Genomic DNA, 23,324 nt, shown 5'->3' on the forward strand with positions numbered 1-23,324 from the left:
GTATCTGACACAAGTCAGAATTTCCACTGTTCCAGCTGAGCTTTTATGAAGAACAGACTTGAGAGAAGCTGCTGTCACCGCCGACACCCGGGCTTCTGGGGGGACTGCCGCGCAGTGGAGTCGGGCCTCGCTGACACTCGCAGGAGCACAGGCTCTGAACTGAGACACGGCAGCCAGCGGGGTGTGGCCCGCCTGCCCTCCGTCGGGGGGGCCCCGCTGCTCACCAGTCGTGTCTTCTTCGTCTCGGGCTTCCAGGGAACCACCGGCCAGCCCCGCCGATTGACCGGCCCTGCCAGGGAGTGGTGCGGAGCAGCCTGTGGGGACGTCCTTAGAAGTCCCCTCCCTCCCTCCCTCTCTTTCTCCCCCCAGCTGCTCCCTGACCTCCAGACTCAGTGTCCAACTGTCTACTTGGCCTCTCTACCTGGATGCCCAACAGCCATCTTGAACCCAATGTGCCCCCAACAAAAAGCCTCCACTGTCACCCGCCTAAGCCTCCACGTCAGAAGCGGCACCACCGCTGCCTTCCGTCCTTAAGCCGGACGTCGAAGGCGAACCCGGGATCCCGTCTTTCTTCACCTACCTCCCCTCTCTCACCTCTACCCCCAGGGCCACCCACTGCCCTCCAGCCCCCCAGCCCCGACGCTGGGCGATGTCATCACCTCTCACCCGCACTACTGTGACCATGCCCCATCTCCATGGCCTCCTTCCTCCCCACAAGCGGCCCATCACGCTTTCCAGAAGGATCTTGTTAAAACGGATGTCAGAAGCTGGCACTCGCCTATGCCTTCTCTTCAAAGGCAGCGTAAAACCCAAGCGTGTGGTCCCACCCCTGCCCGCTGGCCCACCCTTGTCCCCAGTGGCTCCTCCTACCACATAGGCCTCCCTTTTGTTCTTCCCTAAACCCCAAGTTCCTTCCACCTTGGGGTTCTGCTTGCTCCTCCTGGCTGTTCTCCCTTCACATCCTCCCAAGGCTGGTCCTTCCTCAGCTGAGATGTCACCTCCTCCGAGAGGCCTTGCCACAATCTACCCCTCACGGCGTTTTACCACTACCAGAAATTTGCACGGCCGTTCTCTGGATTATTCAGTCACTACCTGCCTCCCTCAGGTGAGCACCCTGCCAGTAAGGCCCACCTACCTGGTTCATGGTCGAGCACCCAGGACTCAGCAGGGCCCCACGCCTGCAGGAGATGCTCAGCTAAATACTCCCTGAATGAGCAAGAGTCAGAGGCCTGAGCTCCATTCTCAGTCTGCTGTGTTACCTTAGACGGCTCACGTCCCCTCTCTGGGCCTCAGCTCGCCAACTACAAATGAAGGGGGCTAGAGGCCTTCCCAGGGCTCCTCGGGTCTGTGAGTGGTTGACACATCACACCTGGGGGCCGAGACAGACGGACCTGGGCCGCAAGGGGGAGTACACAGGACCTGCCTGGGTGGCCCGAGGGAGGGGACTGTCTGACTTCATGCTGTTGACTTCATTCTTCCAGTGAGTATTTATTGAGCACTTACAGCATGCCAGACTCTATGTCAGGCGCTGGGAGAAGAAGGAGACATTCAGAGATGCTAATAGGATTAAAGAAACTTTGAAAATAGGTCTTCTTTGATCTGGACTGGTAAATAATTATAAACACCAGTTGGCTCCCCTTCAAGAAAAGACCCATAAAACAATAAGACTCATGACAGCTCACAGACACCGGGCACTTACTCCGCACCAGGGCCGTTCTCTGATATTACATAAATGACCTCACGGTCTTCACGGGAGCCCTGAGGAAGAAGTGCTAATGATTACCCCCCGACAAGGAAAATGCAGAACAGAGAAGTGAAGGGATTCACCCCAGGTCACCCAGTGAGTTGTGGTTTAAAGCCCGGCTGCTCTGAGGCCCGACTTGCAAATTCCCAAAAGGTCCAAATAAAGATAGGAAGGTACTTCCCCTGGGTTCCGAGGGGGTGGGGTTGAGACAAACTTTGGGGCCCATCCAGAGTCAGGCAGGTCCTAAGCTCACAGTGGGGCCACTCAGACCCCAGGGCCTCAATCCCAACACCACGGCCCTGCCGGGCAGGACTAGCTACTCTACCACAGCCTCAGGCTGGGGAAATGGGGATCCCATAGGCCCCGTCAGGCCAGACCCAGGCTGCGCAGAGGGAGGCCTGCCCCCCACCCCAGCAGCCCTGGGTCCTGGAGGGAGGACCTGGGCCCCCAAAGGGAGGGGCCTCCTGACTTCACTCATCCTGAGGGTTCCTTGATGGGCGTTCTGTGAAGTCAGCTCTCCATACATGCCGGGCAGGTTGCTCTTTGCCTGCTTTCATCCCCAAGTGGAGGTCAGAAGACAGGAAACAGACTCGGTGTTAGGGTCAGTGGGCAGATACTAGAGGGGGAGGGGCAGAAGTGAGTCAAGGCACGGGGAGGGAGGGGGACAGCCCTAGGTGGAAGGGAGAGAGGGGACCTAGAGAGGAAGCTGCATCTTATGCCGAGTGGAGAGGACACCCCCAAACACAGCTCTTCCGGGGGCCATTCAGGGTGACACAGGTCAGCCAAACCAGGGTGGCACCCGTTTGCACCTCAGGCCACAAGCCACAGGCTGCCACCGCCTGTCCTATGGCCCAGCCGGGGAGGTGGGGACGCCAGGTGGGTACTGGAGTGACGAGTGGGGCTGGCCGCCCATGCTCAGACCCCAGCCGGGCCAGCAGAGGGAGGGTCCCTCTCCCCTTCTCCCCTGGAAAGCCAGCCTCGTGTCCGCCCCTGCCACGCCCAGCCAGCTCTCCTGGCTTGGGACTTTTGATGTTTACTTTGTTCTCTCCACAGTTCAAAAGCAGCTCGGAAGCCTCGCACCAAGCCCAGACTTAATCTGCCGTCCCGCGAGCTCCCAGCTGGCCAGTTAAGGCGGTTAAGATGCTGGATTAGGGCCGGCTTTACATAACAACGCAGGAGCTAAAGCCGTCCTCTCCTGGGATGGCTAAAAGACTTCTTTTTATCTTCACGCCTCAGATGGCCTTTTTTCTCCCTTAAACAGCCCTCCAGCCTGCCAAGAGGCAATGAACTTGGCCAACAGGAAGACAAAGGAGAGAGTCAGGATTCCGCGTGCTCTCCCTTGGCCGGGTAGCACAGAGGGACACCCCCAGGCCAGGTGGATGCTTCTCGGGGACTCAGCAGCACCTGCTCTTACTGTGGCCACGTCCCCCCATTCTGGGGTGTGCGGCCTCAGGCCTCTGCGCCGAGGGCGACCGTGGCACCACAGGCAGTCACGGGCCCAGCATCCTCCCAAGGAGTCCCAGGGCCACGTGGGCAGCCCAGGCCCACACCAGAGCAGTCTCGCTCTTAACTGCTTCATCTACGCGGTGCTCTCGCTTTTTAATGCTGTGGTTCGTCTCTCAATTCATCCTCCTTGTGAAAGTTTGAACATTCATCACTATCGTCCTCTTTGTGCACACTTTCTGATTTTAGTGTCCTTCTCCCACGCCCAAGAGGAGCTACTGTCTTTGTGTGTCGAGGCCTCCAGCCACCCCGTAATATGCACGCGGTACACACGCATATGTGCAAGGAAATACGGAGTGCTGTGTCGTGCCCTTTTTTACACAAAACATACTGTGACATGCTGCATCTTTCTGCAACCTGATGTGTTTTGTATTTTCTGCTTCTGCGTCAGCTTTGGCTTGAAGAAAGAGGCCGAAAAGCTTGACCGCCGACAACTTAGTCCGACCCCTAGTTGGGAAACTGAGGCAGGAGAGTGGCCTGAGCCCCCTCCCTCATCAGTGGTGGCACCGATGTGCCTAGACATCATCAGTAATGAGCAAGGTGCCCAGGCTGCCCTTCAAGGCCAGGAATGCAGCTGGGGCAGGGGGTGGGGGGGGGCATGGGGTCAGACTGAATGATGCCAACCTCACACCCTTTCCCCCAACGGGAGCTGGGACCCCCAGGCACCTCATATTCATCCCCCATCCATCAACCAATGTTTGTAAGTGTCGCCCTCCCCGTGTCTCAGGGGTTCGTTCTCCCTGCAAGGAGCCCACAGCCTCCGTGCACCCACGGAGTCCGGTTCCACATCCTCACTCATCATGTTACAGAGGGCAAGGGGGGCCCAGAGCTGGAGGGACCTGGCCACAATCCACAGCAGGTCGCTACCAGAGCTGGGAGGGGAGCCAGGGCCAACGTTCCTTCTACTTCATTATAACAGCACGCATGCTCTGAATGCAGACATCAGAGGGAAGTGGATTCCATGGGCGGGCCATTTCATGTCTGATTGAAGGCAAAGACACCTCACTTGAAATCAGTTACATGGTTTCGGGGCGCCTGGGTGGCGCGGTCGGTTAAGCGTCCGACTTCAGCCAGGTCACGATCTCGCGGTCCGTGAGTTCGAGCCCCGCGTCAGGCTCTGGGCTGATGGCTCGGAGCCTGGAGCCTGTTTCCGATTCTGTGTCTCCCTCTCTCTCTGCCCCTCCCCCGTTCATGCTCTGTCTCTCTCTGTCCCAAAAATAAATAAATGTTGAAAAAAAAAATTAAAAAAAAAAAGAAAACAGTTACATGGTTTCAAACTGAGCCTCAATGGACAGAGAACTGCCTTGTTTTGAGCAGTAACTAGAGGCTCAACAAATGATGGATAGAAAGACAGACAGATGATGATTGGAGGATGATGGTTCCGTGGATGAAGGGATGATTGAATCCATCCATGGGTGGAGTATGGATTATGGGTGGCTGAGTGATAACAAAGAGCTGGCTGGCTGGTGGGTGACAGGAGAGTAGAGAGGAGAATGAAAAGGCAATGGATGGATGGATGGATGGATGGATGGGGCGTGACCAGTGGGTGGGTGAGTGACAGGTGAACGAAGGGACAGACAGATGAGTGGTGGCTGGATGGGTAGTGAATGGGCGATGGATGGAACAGGTGGAGGGATAGATAAACAAGAGAATGAACTTGCTAATGAGTTATGGTGCGAATGAGCAAATGAATACCTAACAGGAATGAGGGCTGATGCCCATGTAATCAATGTCCGGGATCAGCTCAGTCCCTAAGGGCTTACACCCTGCACACCCTTATCTGACTCCCCAGATCTCTCGGCACCAACTCCTGACATCTCTCTCCATGGAGCCAAAGATGACAGCTGAGGCTTGAGGGGAGCCAGGGCATGACAGAATCAGAGCTGCAGAGCCCCTGCGTGCAGCCACCAGATCTGCAAGCAAGCACGCCCAAGGGAAACACCCCCAAGCCTTCACAAAGCCTTCCATCCATGGGACTCCCCACCCTTGGTTCAGGACCTGCTCATATTTGAGTCTGATAGATACCTGGGTCCCAGCCTGCCTCCAGCTCCTGGGCAACTGGGTGGATCTCTTAAAACAGTGCTTCTCAAAGTGCACAAGTCACCTGGGGAGTCTCTTACAGTGTAGACTGGATGCAGCAGGCCTGGGGCTGAGCAGGGGGACCCTATGCTTATGACAACTGTCAAGCTGGATGTGGCCACAGTCCTCAGGCCTGGCCCAGACTCCCCTTGAGAAACCCTTGGCACTGTCTGCTCTCCTCTCAAGGCTCTACAGGGGCCCAAGGCCTAGATCCCCCTAAGACGCTCAGCTCTCCTACAAGTTGCCTGTCCTCACCTCAACAGCGAGGCCCCTACCATCCTAAGGCTTCCCCAGTGAAGTGATTCTCTTCTCGGATTCTGAGCGTAAAACGGAAATGCTATCCCGCTTCGCAAATGCTTTCCAATCAATGCCACCTATGCTTTGCATCAGCTCAGGGAGTCCAACAGGGAGAAGGCTCTCATTCCTGTTCTGTAAGTGTGGAAACTAAGGCTCAGAAAGGTGGTGTGCCTTGCCCAAAGTCAAGTCGGTGCTCCAGTGTCCGCCTCCTTTCCACAACAGGTGCTTCCCCTTGAACAAAGACAGGAGTGAGCGGAGAGCGGCCAGTGGGGCGCCATTTGTATGTGCTCCAGCTGAGCGATGTGAATGACAAATGGGGAAATAGATCAGCTACGTGCCGAACACAGTTTGAGGGGCCAATGAGCCGCTACTGTGATCACCCCCCAGTGGGAAAGCTGAGCTCCAACAACCTGTCCAAGGCTCCACAGCCAATACAGAGCAGAGCCAGGATGTGAGCCTCGGGAGCCTGGCTCCACTCTGGGCTTGGACCTGTGAAGGGCGATATTCCCTTCTTGCCTCTCACCCCCACTCACCCCCACTGACAGGGTCCAGTCCTCCGCCTGGTCTGCAGATTTTCCAGAGGGCACACAGGGCACACGGTAGACTAGATGGCCCCTTCCCCATCTCACTGCACCCTGGGAAGAAGAGAGCAATGGATTCCAGTACCTTCTAGCCGAAAGCCTTCCTCTTCCTCCTCACTGAGCGTTTCTCTGAAAATTTCACCCACGAGCTCCTAGAGGAAGACAAAGCAGGGACATTAAGCAAGAATTGGACAGAGTCAGGTAGGAGCCTGGTGTTGGGACGTCATGAACGTGTGCCCAGCTGGTCACAAGGAAGCGGGGGTCCTGCTCTAATTCTTCCAATGGGAATTTAGGTCAACTGAGGTGGATCCTATCACACTTGAAAAGTGAATTATCACCATGCTTTTCAGGAAGTAACTTTTTCTCAGCTCACTATAAAATACTATACCCGACCACACTTCTCCCTCAGACAGGAAGTTCCACCCTCCACCCTGGAAAAAGACAGAGACAAGATGAGAAAATGTCTCTCATCTACCCCTTGGAGTCAACTCGACTCCAGCAAGCCACCCCTGTGGGTCCCGAGAAGGGATCTCAGTTTGAACGATTCTCCAGCAGAGGGTCCCGGGCGGGCCGTCTCCATGGGTTTACAAAGAGGGCCTGGAGTGCCCAAGGAGAGGTCTCTACTACCCTTAACATAAACCCCAACTCTTCAGCATCACATTCAGAAACCTTCATGCTTTGGCTCGGGCTGATCTTCAGACAGGCCTGCCACATCTCCCCCGTGCACACACCTGCCAGAAACCAGCCTGATCCTGGCACATGCCTTGCCTGGTGGCATCCTTGAGGATGCCTGGCGGCTTATCCCATATGACGACTTGGTCCCAACCAGCCTGCTCAGGCTGTCATTCAGATGTGGTCAGGTTGGCCAGGGGACTTTGGTTGGTCCACAGGCTGGGAAATTTCTGGGATGTCGACAAAGGTACGACCTATCTCACCCCACCCCTGCAGGATAACTCTAGATACGGAAGAAGCAGGGCCGGCATTTGCCAGACTGTCTTCTGCATTTTTTGGTATTCTGCCTGTAAGAGTTCTGTGATCTAAAAAGATTGTTCTAAAGTTACGCAAGATCCCGTACTGAAGAATTTACGACGGTAATGGACACTGTGAGTATCCAAGTAGTAACTGAGGCTACGTTCCCCAATTTTCCTCCTATTTAGACCGTGGAGATTGTTTTACACAAGCATCACATGGGATTCGTGTTCCGAGGAACCCACTTTGGGAAATGCTCCTCTTCTGGGGGAGAGACAAGGTTTGAGAAGTTATACCGCCTTATCTCTTCAGATGCCACAACAATGCTACGGCAGCATTTCTCGAACCACAAAATGACAAGCAATAAAAAAGCCCAAACTCAGCAGCTGTCACCAACTTCTCTTTTTGAAAAAAAAAATGGGGGGGGGGCAAAGAGAAAGAAAAATGAGAACATACCCTTCTCGTTGAAAAATTAGAAGGAAAAAAAAAATCCTGCACCTCAGATCCTTAACAGAAAAATCAGGGCTTGCTTTGATTAACCAAACAAAAATAATGCTCTGTATATCTGATCTTATCAACTGGACACAGCTGGAGCTAAGTCTCTTCTTTTCTTTTCTTTTCTTTTCTTTTTTTTTTAAAGGATCAACAGCTGACATTTTATGGATCAGGGCCGGTGTTCTCCTCTCGCTCTCCTTTCAGATCGTTCGGGGGCGTCACACACTCTTTCCTACGGGTTGTGAAAATGTGGCCACTCAGACTCCCGGGGTCCCACTGACTTCAAAACCAGGCTGCTTGATTCCTGGAGAGAGGATGGCTTCTCCCTCCTCCTCCGCCAATTATCATAATCACCGAACACTTCCCGGGCTTGTAAACTGGCTGTTTGTGTTAACGGCACTGGAGTTGACAGGGAAGCAGGGAGCTGGTGACAGGGAAGGGACGCACTCAGGTGGCATCATTAGACGGCTGGGACGCTCCGGCAGCCAATTAGAGCCCATCTTTCATGCCAGAGGAAGACGGATGCCATCTCCCCATAAAGGAGCACTTCCTCACAGGAGCAGCTGACGGTCTTCAAGGGAGTCAACAGCCCGCTTCACGCTCGGCTCTTCTGGAAAGCGGGGGGCTCAGTGCTGACCTTGGCCCGCCACCCTGACCGCTGCAGGCAAGGCAGACAGGACCTGCCAGACCCATACTTTTGAGCGCACGTGTCTTCTTATTGGCAGACTTGGAGGAGTTTAAAGACTCCGAACGTCACTCCCAACAAAGCAGCCGTCTGGAACCCCGATAACGATGCCTCACAGTGTGTATCACGCACTCTGAGAAATGTCTGCTGTGAGGACGAAGCTCTCTGACACAGTAAAGACACATCTCTGCATATTAAAGCAGGCTTCTGGCAAGCTCCGGGGTCGGCCTCTTCCTGCTAAACCTTACCCTGCTCTGTATAACCCTGTGAGAGCTCCTTTGCACCACGGTCCACTGACATACTGTGCAGTTACAGAAGCTCGACATTGGCAAACGTTCATTTCATCCGCTGAGCCAGGCGGCCCGGGGCCAGTGCCGCGCAGTGTCTGTGGTCTTCAAGCTTTGAATCGCTAAGCTAGAGGCAATGCAGTGTGGGGCCAGACACAGGATCACGTCCTGGCTCCCTTGCCTCGCTCGCCCTTGGACCGGGCTGGCATTGGCCAGCCACTGCCTTCTTGGGACCTCAGTCTGTTTCTCTGTAAAATGGGCACAATGATGAACCACAGCAACGATAGGACAGCTGACCTTCTCGCACGTCTCCTAAGTGCCAGGCACCGTGCGAGGCACCTTATGGGTATATCCTCTCCCTCAATCTTTGCCACGGCTCCGCGCTTTCTATCTCTCAAGGAATAAACGCTCATAAAAATGATCTGCAATTTGTAAACTCAGAGTTATAACTGTTATTATTATTTTTTCTACGAAGAAAGCACCCTCAACCCTCCAGGGACATAGGAGATAGGACATAACGGTAATGACAGCCACTTGCATCATTTACCAAGTGCTCCTGGTGTATGAGGCACTGACTGACAGACTCCTCACAAGAACCTCCAGAGAATGGGGTTCCCAACAGCCCTGGATTTAAGTGAGGAGGCCCCAAGGGGCCAGGCGAGTGGCTCTGGATCATCAGCTAAGATTGGAGCCATGCCTGGCTTGGGCTCGTGCAGTGGAATCAGGGCTCCTGTGGGCACGGGGACGGAGGCAGCCAAGAGTCTGGGCACTTGCCAGGGACCACGGATCACACTTAAAGAAGTGTAAGAAAAACAGGCTGGCTAGTGGCTCCGTGGGTGGTGGACAAGTACTCCTGTTTGTCCTGTGTGACTAGAAGGGCCCACGGCTCCTCCCTGCCTGGGACTTGGCAGGGCCCTGGCCGGGAGGCCCGCCTGCGAGGTTTGGGGCCAGGCCCTCAGGACCACCCTTCAGGAAGGCGCTCAGACCCCTCGACGGCCACGAGCCCCGCTGGGAGCCCCAGTGCAGCAGGTGCAAGGCACAGTACTGGAATGGGTCAGACCCTGGTTCAAATCCCAGCTCTGCTTCATACAAGATGCATCATTTGGGTGAGGGAACTTTCTCGGCCTCCCCACGTGTACACAGGGATGATAGCACTCATGATGCCTCAGGGCGGGTTGTGAGGGTTAAGTAAGCCACGGCAGGTAAAGTGTTTAACGTTACACCTGATACGATTGAGGCTCATGAGACCGGTAGTTATTGTTTCCTACTTCTTCTTCTACTCTGATTGTCAAATGGCTACCAGAACTTTGCTCAGAGAAGCTCAAAGTCTCACCAGACCCAACGTGCCCTCAAAGACACTGGGAAACACCCTCCTACCCGGCATACTGTTTTTAACACTTCGAATTTAATCCTCAGGGCAATCCTTTGAGCTAATACCATTATTGTCCCCACTTCGCAGACGAGAAAACTGAGGCACAGAGAGGTTAAGTGACTTGCCTAAGGTCACACAGCTAGTCAGTGTCAGAGCCGGGATGGAAGGCAGGCTGCCTGGCTCCAGAGCCCACACCCTTCACTGCCCCCCCTGTAAGAAGCCCCAGTATGGGGCTTGGGATGCAGTGACTTCCCTTCACTGCTGCTTTGTCTACTCGGCCATCATTCTGGCCCCTGGTCCCAGGCCCTTTCTCCTCTGACCCTCAGGACAGTCGGCCTCAGACAAGGCTCTAAGTTCTGATCAAAAGCCTCTCTGGACCCCCAGGCCTCCTGTCGCACCCAGCCTGATGCCAGGCTGCCCCCTGCTCAGCGGTCAGGCTTGGTGGCCTTTCAGGCCACAGGACCCAGAGCCCCCTCCCTCGCACGTCCCAGCACCGCTGTTCCTCTGCCCCACGCTGGGCCCCAGGAAGAGAGGCCAGCTCCTCCGGGTGCTAAGTGCAGCCAACACCAACCCAGAGTCCAGAATTGCAGGCATGAGGCCTTATAAGGCCTCCGGGGACGGGAAACCACATCAAAGCAGGGCTTGGGAGCGGGCTGGAGTTCGGTTAGGGTTTTTCCTCTTTGTCTTTGAGACTCATACTCCTGAGCTTAATATCTTCCCCCACCGCCTGCCCCGGCAGTCCTTTGCCAATCTTTCTGTTCTCTAAGAGCTAACAGATGTTGGTGCCACGGGTTTCAAAGAAAACTCCTGGTGCCCACAGAACACGGCACAACTTATAGATTCCAAGAATGCACAGGGTTGGGACATGCCGGGGGAAGAGAAGGGTGGGGGGCACGACCCAGCCACCCAGTAACCCTTAGACCCAAGTAGTCCGCCCTGGAGCTGCCCCAGGAAATTTCTGGCAAGCTCCCTCTTCCCAGCACACCGTACAGACGCAGCCCGGCCAGGCGTGCCTGGGGAACCGGCGCGGCCGCGGGCAGGCAGGCCGTCCAGGGCAGGGATGCTCTGTCCCCGGAACCCGGCCGAACCTGGGAGCCCGGGCCCCTGCCGGCCCACCCTCAGCAGCTGAGTGGCCGCAGACGCCTTGCTTAACCGCTCCGGCTCCCACTTTGCTCTTCTGTAAAATGGGGATTTAGATGTAAAGAAAGTCAACGAGAAAAGGGAGACAAAATACACGTAGCGGGATACACTACACATGAGCTTTTCTTCTCCTTCTGTAGTGCCCTTCTTTTGCCACGTGCTTGGAACATCCTTACATTTTTATTCCTGCAAAAACCTAACGTCCAGTGGTTCAACGCCCCAGGGTCCACCCCCGGATGACATTCTCATGAGAGCAGCAAGGAGGCACGTTTAAGTTTAGTAGTGTTAAGGGTATAATGCTACCTGTACATCTAAGAAAATACCAGACCCAACGTCCACGTATCCCCATGGTTACCCCCAGGAGGGAGGGGCAAGAGAGATGGAGAGTGAGAAACTTCAACTTTCTCAGAAGCAGTCTAATTTTTGAGACAAGTATATTAATGTATCACTTGCACCACTAAAATCTAATTTAATAAAACCCCACACAATAACCCACTTTACAAGAAGGACCTGGGGCTCAGCCAGGAAATTAAGGGACTGGTCCAAGGTCACTTAAGGAGAGAAAGTGGCAGAGCTGGGGTTAGAACCCTCCCGGCCCCGGGCCCCTTGTCTCTAGAATGGGGTGGGGGTGGGGGTGCAGGATGACGCTCATGGTCCCCTTGAGAAGAGATCTTCTGGGGCTCCAGTCCCCCTACCCAGCAGGAATCAGGAGTGGAAGGAAAGCCATGGCCATCCACTTTCGGGGCCTCAATGTCCCCATCTCCAATGTGCACTTTAACCTGTGGACCTTTGTTACTTCTGTCCCTGAGAGTCACTCTACCCACCAGAATGGCAGGTCAAAACTTCAGGGAATTCCCCACTCCACCCCAACCTAGGCAACGTGCAACCCAGGGCTGAAAGGTAGGCAACGTGCAAACCAGGGCTGAAAGGTAACCACTGGTGAAGGGCCAGGGATGGGAAGGTTCCTGGGGCCCCGGCTCCAGTGACAGGCCAGGAGGGACTGGGGGTTCCCTCCTCCCCGAGGATGGGAGGGAAACAGACTTATTCCTCCTGGTCATCAGCAGAACCTAGACCTGACAGCTGCTTCCAGAAAGACACAGCACCTCTTCTCAAACAAATGACATGTGGGGCAGAGCCCTCTGACATTCCCCTGAGGACAATGCAGCCCCCCATGGCCATGTAGCCCCCAATGGGGGCTCCGGGCTCCGCCTGCCCAGCACCTGTCCCCCAGCTAAGCAAATTCAGAGTCCTCCCCCTGGGGATGCTTCTCACAGCGGCTGGCGGGAAAGAAGTCTTCTCCGGTGCCAAGGCTGTGTATAATCTCATCTCCAGCTGCTTGCGACAGCGTACCCCAAAAGCGAACTCACAAAGGGACAGAGAGAGAGACCAGTGCCCAGGGGAGGGCACTTGGTCCAAGGCCCTAGGCCAAGTCGTTTCTAGAAGTCAGCTCCCCAAGGGCAGGCAACTGGGTCTAGAACAGTGCCTGATATATAGTAAACAGCAAGTATCTGTGGGATGAACCTTGGGGCCAGATACACCCTCGCCTGTGCTTCCTGGGGGAGGGGACAGTTACAGAAGCCACTGAGCTGCCCTCGTCGCTTACGGCAATTCACGGTGGGCTTCTGCTGCTTTGCCATTGAAAGCTGTGACCCCCAGAGCCTTCAGAACCACATTACAGCCCCCCTAAAATCAGAGCCCAAGATCCCGGCCAAGCTCAGAGGCCAGAGGGAGGAAGCTGCTGCCACCTGCTAAGCAGGGGGGCACCTCCACGGGTACCCCCAGCTGGAGAAGGGCAGAGAGGCTGAGCAGAAGTGGCCTGCCTCAATTCCCAGAGCTGGCCTGCATGACTGGCCTACAAGGACCAGGCCTTCAAGACTCCGAAGATGTGCAGCGGTAATTAAAATTCCTTGGATTTCTCCCCGACTGTTTTTATCTGCTCAAGATATAATCCCTCTGTTCCCATTGGCACATCCCAGCCTCTGCCCCCCACATCCCAGGGACTCCAGCCTGAGCCGGCTTTCTGGACTTGAGGGAACACTTATCAGGAAGGTGGACGGTGGTGGGCAGGGGCTGGGATGGCAGAGCCGAGCAGGAAGGACTTCCCACCCGGGGCCTGGCCCTGGGGCCACCACATCCCTTCTTCCACCGAGCCTCAGGCTCTAGACCCTACAGGGTGCAAATAACCTCCGAAGATGGCTTTGCCCAGTCCCGTGTCCTGGAGACACAGCTGGCCATAGGCGGCAACGGGCCAGCAAGGTCCACTTCCTGGGCTGTCACCCCAGCAAGCTGCCGGCCTCCACCTGCCGTCATCCCAAATGCCCCCAGAACTGGGTCCCACCTGGGCGACCAAGAGTACTTCAAGTTTTTCTTTAAATTGGCCCTCTCTCTCTCTCTCTCTCTTTAAAACCTAGTCTTACCAATAAGATCCGTGAAATCGTGGGTGTGATGTCCGAGTTATGGTCGGGGTCGTCAAAAATAGAATCCACGTGAAACAAATGCAGAACCATGAAAATACAAGCCGTCCGCCGACCTGTCTCAAGCCCCATCCCCCCAGCAGAACGCAGATCACACCTGGGGAACTACAAGGTTTCAAGAGCCCAGAGCTGAAGTCCTCTGCCCCCTCCCCCACCCCCAGTGATCAGGCTAGTTTCCTGGACAGGTGGGGGGGGGGGGGAAGAGACACCACATAAGACAAGCACCAGACGAGGACAGAAGCAGGAATGCTCTCACGGCCCAGCGGCCGCTCCTCCCGCCCGGGACAGGCCCTCCTCTAGAGCGGGTGTCCGGGGACCATGAATCCTAGGCACAGATTAAAATAACTGATGCCAAGAGAAGACAGCAGAGCTTGGCATTACCCAGGACCTGCCTTGATCTCCAGTCTTTGGGACTTCAGAGCTCTCAGGAGGAGGTGACCCAACGCGAGGCAGACTGTCCGGGGCTGGGCGGGACGTGGGGCCTCAAGGGTCTGCTGTTGGCGTGACGGGAATTTTCCTACTAGATGGCAGTTCAAAGGAGTTTCTACAGTGGAAACCACGATCCGATGGGCCTGTCAGGGCGTGGGAGTAACTGAGGTCAGGAACATAAAGGACTCAATGATAATAATTACCAGCATTTCTTTCGCAAGCGCCTGACGTGTGCCAAGAGGTCTGTTCTGCCAGCACATCAGGGGCCTCGCTAACCGCTCCCAACAGCCCTGAGAGCCGGGTGCCATTGTTGCCCCCCACGGCCAGGAGGTTGGAGAAGTCAAGTGACTCACAGGAGGGTCCGACTTGAGCCCTGGCCCCTCTGTTCTATACCGTGTGACCTCATACAAACGATTTCCCCGTCGGTGCCTCGGTTTCTCCATCTGAACAGGGAAGTGACAGCGGCTGCCCAGCAGGACCACTTAGAAGGGGAGAGGAGACTGCGTGTGTAAAGGGCCCGGCACACCCACCGGGTGGCCAGCGTGCCATCACGCAGCTGTTCCCTCTCTGCTCTCAGGGGCCCCTGTCCTTCACTCCCCACCCTCCCATCCTCTTGTCTACCCCCCACCGCCTTCAGGGAGGCCCCACAGCTGATCAAAGCCGGACCCGGGAGCACCTCAGCCACCCACGGGCCTCCAGCTCCAGCCGGCGACTGACACTCAGCGCTTCTCAGTCTCTGCCCCCCTCCACCCCCTGCCCGGCCCACGGCCAGCCACGCTGCTGACCCTGCTACGCCACGGAGCTGCCCGCCACTGGCCTGCCACACCACGCAGCCGAGCGCTGATAACAGGAGAGGCCGAGGGGGCTGTGGGGCGCCTCGGATCGCTGAGCAGCTGGGGCAATCTCTGCCAGCGGCTCCTGGCCCTGGGACAGGGCCCGGGTCTGCTGCCAGGGGCCAGCGGGTGCGCCCTGCTGAGCAGGGTGGCCGTGAGCCAGGCTGCTGGTGACTGACAGCGCTGTCATCTGTCGCCCGGGAAAGCGGCGCCCCCATAGACGGGGGTCACCTTGTTGCGGGAAAGGATGTGCACCCCGCCCGGGGCAGAGGTCGGCCCGGCCAGGAGCCCTGTGTGGCCTGGGGACCTGGGGAAGCGTGTTTCTCTCAGCCTCAGGAGTGAGGGGCTGTGGCTTCTCGTTTCTCCTCTCTTGGACACGTGCACACGCATGGACACACTCAGGCCACCCCGTCTGCCCTAAAGCTCTTGCAGAAGCCGTCGTCCTGCCCCTCCGATGTCTGCCCCTGCCAGGCCTCCCTCTCCTGCCACACCCCTGCTCCCAGGGCCTCTCCCCAGGCCCCTCACAGGCTGGACCCCACCTTGGGGTCTCCCGACCCCTGCCTGGGCTGTTTCTGCGGTCTGGGGAGCCCCCTACCCTCAACTGCTGACTGCCCGCTCATGAAGTCCTGTCCCCGGGGCCCCAACCAGCATGACTGCTGACCCCCAACCGCCCCCCCATGCCGCTCTTGGGCAGAATCAAGGGTCACACGTCTGGTCTCCCTGAGGACTCAGTTCATTTGGAATCTTAACTGTTTATGTGCCACCAGATCTGTGCCTGTCAGTCTCCAAGTCCGTACCTATAAAATGGGCCTGTGACACAGACGTGCCTTGAATGTCCCATAAGAAGGCGGACATGGAAGAACGGAAGGGTTAGCGGCACTGCTCGGGAACCCAGGCTCCCAGGGTCCCAGGCGCCGGCTGGTGGGAGAGCAGGTGAGGACTGCCGAGGGGCCAATCCTGTTGTGCTCCGAAACAAAAGAGGCATATTCTCCAGAACACTTCTGGAAGGACACGCTATGCTTTGCATGTAACAGTGGCTACCCTTGGGGAGCAGGCATGGGCAGCCGGGGAGCCGTCCCCTTCAGTTGCCCAGCTTTCTGGACTCTCTGGGTTTGTCCTGTCTCTCCCCCGCTCCCATAGCCTCCCCTCCTCTTTCTCTCTTTTTTAACCAAGAACGCGCAATAGTCTTATACTCAAAAGACACTGAGCTTTCTAAAGCTGTTGCACTAAAGGGAACGATGTGGCTTCACCGCCCACTCCACACTCACCAAGCTGTTCCACAGGCATCTCCGACTTCACGCGTCCAAACTGACTCCCGCCGGCCTCCCTGATTTCCTCCCTGCACCCAACCAGGGCAGCACCCTCCTTCCGGTTCCTCAGGCCAGCAGCGCAGGGGTCAGCCTGCCGCTGCCCTTTCAACCCTTCTGCCAAGTCCCTACAACATCCTGCCGGCTCTGCCTCCAAAACGTACCTCGAACCCAACACACCCTCACCTCCTCCACACCTAAGGTGCACGCCAAGCCAGGGAGAGAGGTCATCCTCTCTCACTGGGGCGATGGCCACCATTTCTTAGTCTCTGCCCTTCCCCCTCCATTCTCCAAAGTCCTCCTAATGCCCTACAAAGCTCCACCCAGCCTGTCTGCCCCATCATCTACCTGACCTGTTGTTACTCCCTTTCATGCATTCTGCCCCAGCCACCCTCACCTCCTTGCTGCAGACATGTCGGGCACACTCCCACCTCAGGACCTTTGTACATGCCGTTCCCACCGCCTGAAACTCTTTTCCCACATATCCTCTCCTCCTCCCCTCCTTCAGGTTTTGGCTCACCTCATCACCTGGGTGAGGTCTCCCAAACCCCTCTATTTAAATGGCAGCCCCCACCCCACCCCCCGCCGCCTTCCCTCACCCCTTCTCTGCCTTAGTTTCCTCTGGGGCACTTATCACCATCTGGCGTACCAAGTACTGCCCGACAGAGGAGGCGCTCCACGAATACGTGTCAAACAACTAAATGCGGTTCTAAGTTTATGGACCCAGAAAAACATTCCCCGCATTTTCCTGAGAGAGGCAAGCAGTCGCCACAGAGCGGAGAGAACACGATTGCATCCACGAAGATTATCCGCATGCGTTTTCCACGCACCGCGGTCACACAGGCGCATTTGGACAGAGCGGCAGCAAAATGGTCCCAGAGGTTGGGCCTGGGCGCTGGATGCAACATTGTCCAATTGCTTGCTGTGAACGTGCACGACTACTTCTACAATCAGAAATGACGGGAAGCGTTTTGAAGAAGACACACGCAAGCAAACGGAACTGGGGGCCCACGGCAGTTCGAGAAGGATTCGCAAACAGAAGTCTGCCGCCAGGTGGTGTGGTCTGAAACTTTCCAGTGAAATGGGTGGTTTCCAGATCCCATCTGGGAGGGAAGGAGGAGTACCAGGCCTCTCTGCACCCCAGATCCCACGGCCCCCTCCCACGGCCCCACCACGTGCACAGCCCACGAAGAGAACCTCCAGGAACCCAACTGTTTCCCAGTGCTCTTGGCTGTGGGTGCGTAGGAAGCCGGGGGCGCTGGCAAGACCCTTCTTTGTGGTCATGTAATGCAGACAGGCTTTGATTCCAGAAATGGCAAGAGGCCAGCTGAGCATATAAAACTGGGCTGTCGCTGGGAGCGGGGGAGGGCAGCTCTCTCTCTCCCGACCCCGACGGCTGCACATCAAATTCTACTATTTCCATTCTCAGGCAAGCCAAAATCTTTTTTTTTTTAAGGGGGGGAGGGGTTGTAGGAATCTGAAAGGTGGCTGTCTGCTCCTACGGGTCATACCAGGGACCCCTGCTGCCACAGTGGTCCCACCAGAGGCCCAGGGAAGCCTAGGAGGTGCTAAGCCTTGGCCGGCATCCAAGTTCTAAGGATGCACTTCAACCTGGGGACAACAGGGCATTCACAGCAGTGACTGTGTCCATCGCAACTTGTCCCACTGCGGTCCCCGGGTCGTCTGACTCACCCTGTACCCTAAGAGGTCAAGAGGGAGTGCTCACCCCCTTATAGACGAGAAGGCTTTTAGGCTGTGAAAGGGGAGGCAGGAACACGCAGTACAGTCGGGAGGAACCAAGACCCCCAAGAGGAAGGCCAGGGCTCCTGACACACGGCATCTGGCGTGTTCCTGGACGCAGAGGAAGAGTGGCTTGCAGACGCATACAGGCAGCCCCTCAGACCGCAGGCATCCGGGCCACACCCGAGCCCTCGTGCAGGGGTTCTGACCTGAGGGAAGGTCCAGACCCCCTGAAGACTGGCCCCCCAGGAAAATGCCACACAAACAAAACTGCATGCTGAACCTTTCTGCGAACGTTTCAGGTTAAGAACCTCTCGGAGGACACATGGGGAAACTCAGGCCTCAAAAGGAGATAGCGCTTGCCCCCAGTCACAAAGCGTGGCACAGCCACAATCCGGATCCAGAACACTCAAAGCGGGCCGCAAGAGCCAACAAAAGTCAGTCCCCCCCCACAGGGGCCAGAAATAAAAAGCAGAGCCCCTCCACTCCACCAGAAGGCAGGGAGCGGGTGCCCCGGGTCAGCAAGGGCAGACTCAGACCGGTGTCCCCACAGGCAGGGTTCTATGGCTCGTGCAGTTTGGGGAGGATCCCAGGTTCCTCACTGTGGGATTTCTCAAACGTTGCAGCCGATTCGCATCGGGAGCCCCTTGAAGTGCTCGCAGTGCACAGGTTTCTCCAACTTCCCGAGACCCTTTGACTATGGCCCCTATTTCGATCCCTTGCCATTTCCGCATGCTACCCACACCCACCTTCAGGAAGCTTTCCCCACCGGCAGCCCACCCCTGGGAGGCATCTTCAGAGGCCTTCAGAGAACTGCCCCCCCCCACCCCGCCGCAATCCCGCCCTCCGCCAGGTGGCCCTGAGCCCCGCTTCCTCACCTCCAGTGCGGGCCAACTCTGAGCCAGAAGTTACCTTCCAGAGCTCCTTGCAGGTTAAGGCTCAGACCAAGATTTTTCCTGAAATTGCACATAGCTTGCCTTCCCTTTGCCGTGCTTTCTCCCCTTCCTTCCTGATCTGCCCTGGGAGAACATCCTTCATGAATCACTTGCACATGATCCTTGTCTCAGGCTCTGCTTCTGTGGTACCTGATGGCTCTTCACTGAACTACCAGTTGATTGGAGGAATCTGGACACGTTTGGTGAATTCACAGGGAACAGACAGGCGGACCAGCAGGTTGGTTAGTCTCAGACAAAGGGATCACCCCACAGCCAGTCCAGCAACATGAGGAGCCAGGCATCCCATGCCGGGACTCAGGTCTCACTGGCAGACAGAAACAGACATTTTCTCCCACCCACCACTCACCCCACCCCCATTTCAATATACGCCTCTCTCCATCTCTGGGGCCTAACTCAAGTACAGGGAGCCCTTCCTGAGCACTTCATCCTCCAGGGACTTCTCTCACTGAACGTCCATAGCTCTTGGGGCTGGATTCACAGATGTACCTTCAGGAGAAATCCAAGGCTGAAGGAAAGCTTTTTATCCCTCTCTTTGTCTCCGTAGTGAGCACCTGTGATTTGGACAAACAACTCCCCACCCCGTCCCCCCAACATCCATTTCTCCTTCTTCTGGTAACACCTTGATTTTCCCTGGAGAGCCACCCCTCCACAGGCTTGCCAGACTTCACAAATAAAAACACAGGACACTCAAATCTGAATCTCAGATGCACTCATGCAGCATTTGGGATATACTTATGGAAAAAAATGTTGTTTATCTGAAATTCATAAAACTAGCTGTTCTATATATTACCTAGAAATCCTAGCCCTCCACCACTTTCACTCATGAGGTATGGACAGGGTTGATTTGTCCCCCTAACCAGAAGGGTGGGCACATGTTCCAGGCCCGATCAGTGAGAACTCTGCACATCCCTGGTCATAGCGATTGGTCAAGGCCAGACACATGACCCGAGCTTGGGTCAAAGAGATGCTTCTCTTTGACAGCTTCTCTTTTTCTGCTGACATTAATGAGATGTGAGGGTGGAATCTGACCCTGAAGAAAACATTTACCTCTTTACAGAGAGATTCTGTCTAAGATTCTTGCCCAGAATGCAAATTGGGCAGGTGCAAAGGGCCTCTCCAACCCGAAACTGAGGCCATGACATCCCACACAGAATCTGTCTAAGATTCTGTCTAAAGAAGCCAACACAAAAGAAAACAGAACCAGGAGGTGAAATCATGGAAAATGGGTCCTGACAACACTGTCTGAGTGCCTGGATCAAACTATGCCTGAAGCTAGTCCTCTCCCTCGACTTTTCAATTACATGAACCACTAAATCACCCCTTTTTACTTAGACCAGTTTGAGCTTGTTTTCTGTCACAGGCCCCTGAATGAGTGCTGCTCAATCCGGCCTCCTCTGACGCCATCCACCAACCCTGGCACGATGCTGTGTGGAGTCACGCTCAGCAAATATTTCAGTTGCTTGTGTCTCTAACTTTACACTTTACTGTGGCAGGTGGCATGGGATTATGGGAAAGCCTGGGCTTTCAAGTCAGACAGGCCCTGATCCCATCCCAGCTCCGTCCCATTCCAGGGCCTTGCCCTACTTCCTCGAGCCTCTGGGACCCTCAGTTTCCTCGTCTGCAAAACGAGGATACTACTAACTGTATCTGTGTCTATAGCCATACAATTTTCTGCCCAAACCAGGTCACTTTTGAGAGTGAATGGGGGAGCTATTAATAACCAGGCCAGGACAACAGGAGTGACTAGGAGTGTCATGGGTAAATGGGCCGGCAGTAGCCCTACCTACAACTGACCTCGCCCACCTGCACCCACCCCCGTGGTCAATGCCTTCCACCCTGTCTCCCCATCACTGCCCTCTGCCCAGGCCACTCCCACTATTCTCTCCTCCTAGCTGCCACCTCGTTCCTTCTCTTCCAGCTCAGCTTTAATGTTCCCTCCTGGAGAAGCCAGCCCAGGACCCCCCAGACTCGGCATGGCCCCCCACTCTGTGTCCCCCCCCACCACCACCTGGGATGCCCTCATTGCAGCCCTCGGCGCTCTGTACGACTACTTGTGGATCGCCAGTCTCCCCACAGGGCTAGACAAGCGCATGGAGGACAGGGACCCCACATTTCCTCACTACTGAAGGCCCTACCGACCTGGCACAGTGCCTGGAAGGCGTAAAACATAAGCCAAAAAAGTAAACAGCTAACTCTCCTTTTGCCTCCTGTCTGCAGGTCTCGTGTTTCTTCCGTGTGTCGACGGGACCGTCGTGGGTGAGATGGCCAGCAGGGACGAACGGGGCTGTGAATCACGGAGCAGGGAGGGCATGGGGCAGGGGTGGGACTCGCCCCCTGGCAGGCCAGGACACGCTGATAATGTTCTCAGAGCCGAGGGCTCTGGGGACCGCAGCCCTGGGAGGCCCCGCCCAGCCCAGCGGCCCGCAGGCGGTGACGGCGGCAATGTGCTGGCCCTACGACAGTTTTCATTGATCAGGGGCCAGTGTGGACTGGACCTGGGCCGGCTGCCTGTTCCAGAATCCAGCCCTGGCTCCTGCTCAAAACACAGGCCCGGCGTCTCCCTGCAGCCTCAGCCAGCTGTCCTCAGCGGCGGCCAAGTCGCTGCCCAGAATGCAAATTGGGCAGGTGCAAAGGGCCTCTCCAACCCGAAACTGAGGCCATGACATCCCACACACAGCCCGGGTTGTTCTACTCGTGAGCAGACAGCGTCCCCTTGGGTTGCCGGGCCCCCGCCCACACAGCTCTCCCGGCCTACCCCGGGGCGGCCTCGCCCGCCTCATTTCTTGGTTCGGCCGGGCTCCTAGGCTGAGGTCAGCTACCTGGAAAATGTTTTGCCGACTAGCTCCTTGGCTCACACCTTAATCCGGACGGCACACTACTTCTTTATTTCCACGGGATCCCTCCCCTGCTCTGCAGCCTTCAGTGGCTCCCTCTTTCCAACCAACTCAGATCCCTGTTGTTTTGCCCTACTTTCCCAGTCCTGCTCACCGGGACACAAACGGTTATGGCAGGAAAAAAAACGCTGGCCTGGGAACGTCATATTCCGCCTCAGTTTCCCCATTTGTATAAAGAGAGGAGTCGAGAGGGTGTCTCCAAAGGCTTTCCTGCTACAGCAGGCCATGATTCCGTGGCCTCATGGTAGGGTCAATTCAGCGAGGCCCGGACCTCCATCCCTCCTCTGCTCTTTTTAGGCCACTTCATAGGACCATCACCACTCACAAAGCCACCAGGCAGGTCAGTCTCTCAGGACTGTCTGTCTCAGGAGCAAAGGAAAGACTTATGAGATTTGAACATGTCCCTCAGTCAGATTCTGGATCAGTCTCACAGGCCGGTCTCTCAGCCCCAACACCCCGCTCCAGGAGTGCTGCGGTGACCCCAGACAGAAAGTGATGTGCGGCTCGCAGACTGAGAAACAGCAGACACATACCTGCATGAAACACCCCAGGAAGGACCCCAGCAGCCTCGGCTTGACAATGTGCATCTCCAAAAATAATGACTAGCGGGCTAATTTTACAATAGGTTGAGTCCTAATGGCCGTGAGCTCATAACTGCACCACAAGGAGCCTGAAGCATCGCTGAGTGGGGTGGGGCCCAGCTTCTGCCCCAGACCACCTGGTTCTGTCACCTTCCAGCTGTTAACTCCTCTGTGCCTCAGTTTCCTCCTTTGTATTGCAGGGAAATGATATTATCAACCTCCCGGAGTTGCTGTGATGATTAAAGCAATATTTGCAAAGCACTTAGTGCCTGGCTTATCAGAAGCCCCACATAAATGTTTGCTTAATAAATAAAAATAAACACAGAAGGATTGATATGGGAGACGAAGTTGAGCCCAAGAGTCCTGGAAAGGACTGGGCCTCTTCCGAGGCTGCACTGGACCTCTCATGCCAAAGGCGGATATTCCAACCGGGCCAGTGGAATGAGCTGGGAGTGCTGGCCACACGGGACTTCCGTACGGAGCATGCTGGACCTCAGAAACACAAACCCAAACAAAAACAAAACCCCCTGAGTTTCTTGTAGGCAGCACATAATCCGGTTATTTTCTTAAATCCATTTAGCCACTCTGGGTCTTTTGATTGGGGAATTTAATCCATTTGCCTTTAATTCTTGACAGGGAAGGATTCGCTAGTGCCATTTTTTTCATTGTCGTCTGTTAATTCTTATAGCTCTTCTGTCCATCCTTCCCCCTCTTGCTGTCTTCCTCTGTGTTTTGTGATTTTTTTTGGACTGACGTGCTTTGATTTCTTTCTGTTTCTCTTTTATACCATTTTAAAATTTTCTCTATGATTGCCATGGGGCTTACATAAAGTATCTCATAGTCCTAACAGTGTAGTTTGAGCTGCTAACAGCTTGAGTTCAATTTCATGAAGAAATTCAACACCTACTTCTCCCTCCCAGCCAAACTTTAGGTGACTGTTGTCACAATTTACATCTAT

General features: G+C 55.6%; 1 protein-coding gene across 1 annotated transcript in view; it reads right to left on the bottom strand.

The window, feature by feature from the left end:
• NKD1 (NKD inhibitor of WNT signaling pathway 1) overlaps positions 1-23,324 on the bottom strand; it is an 83,867-nt gene that overhangs the window by 22,912 nt on the left and 37,631 nt on the right. Inside the window, exon 4 of the mRNA XM_030299041.1 lies at positions 6,290-6,356. Within this exon, the coding sequence (XP_030154901.1) occupies positions 6,290-6,356 (67 nt within the window). The remainder of the gene's footprint in view (positions 1-6,289; positions 6,357-23,324) is intronic.

The sequence above is a fragment of the Lynx canadensis genome, chromosome E2, assembly GCF_007474595.2.
Source record: "Lynx canadensis isolate LIC74 chromosome E2, mLynCan4.pri.v2, whole genome shotgun sequence".
Taxonomy (NCBI): domain Eukaryota; kingdom Metazoa; phylum Chordata; class Mammalia; order Carnivora; family Felidae; genus Lynx; species Lynx canadensis.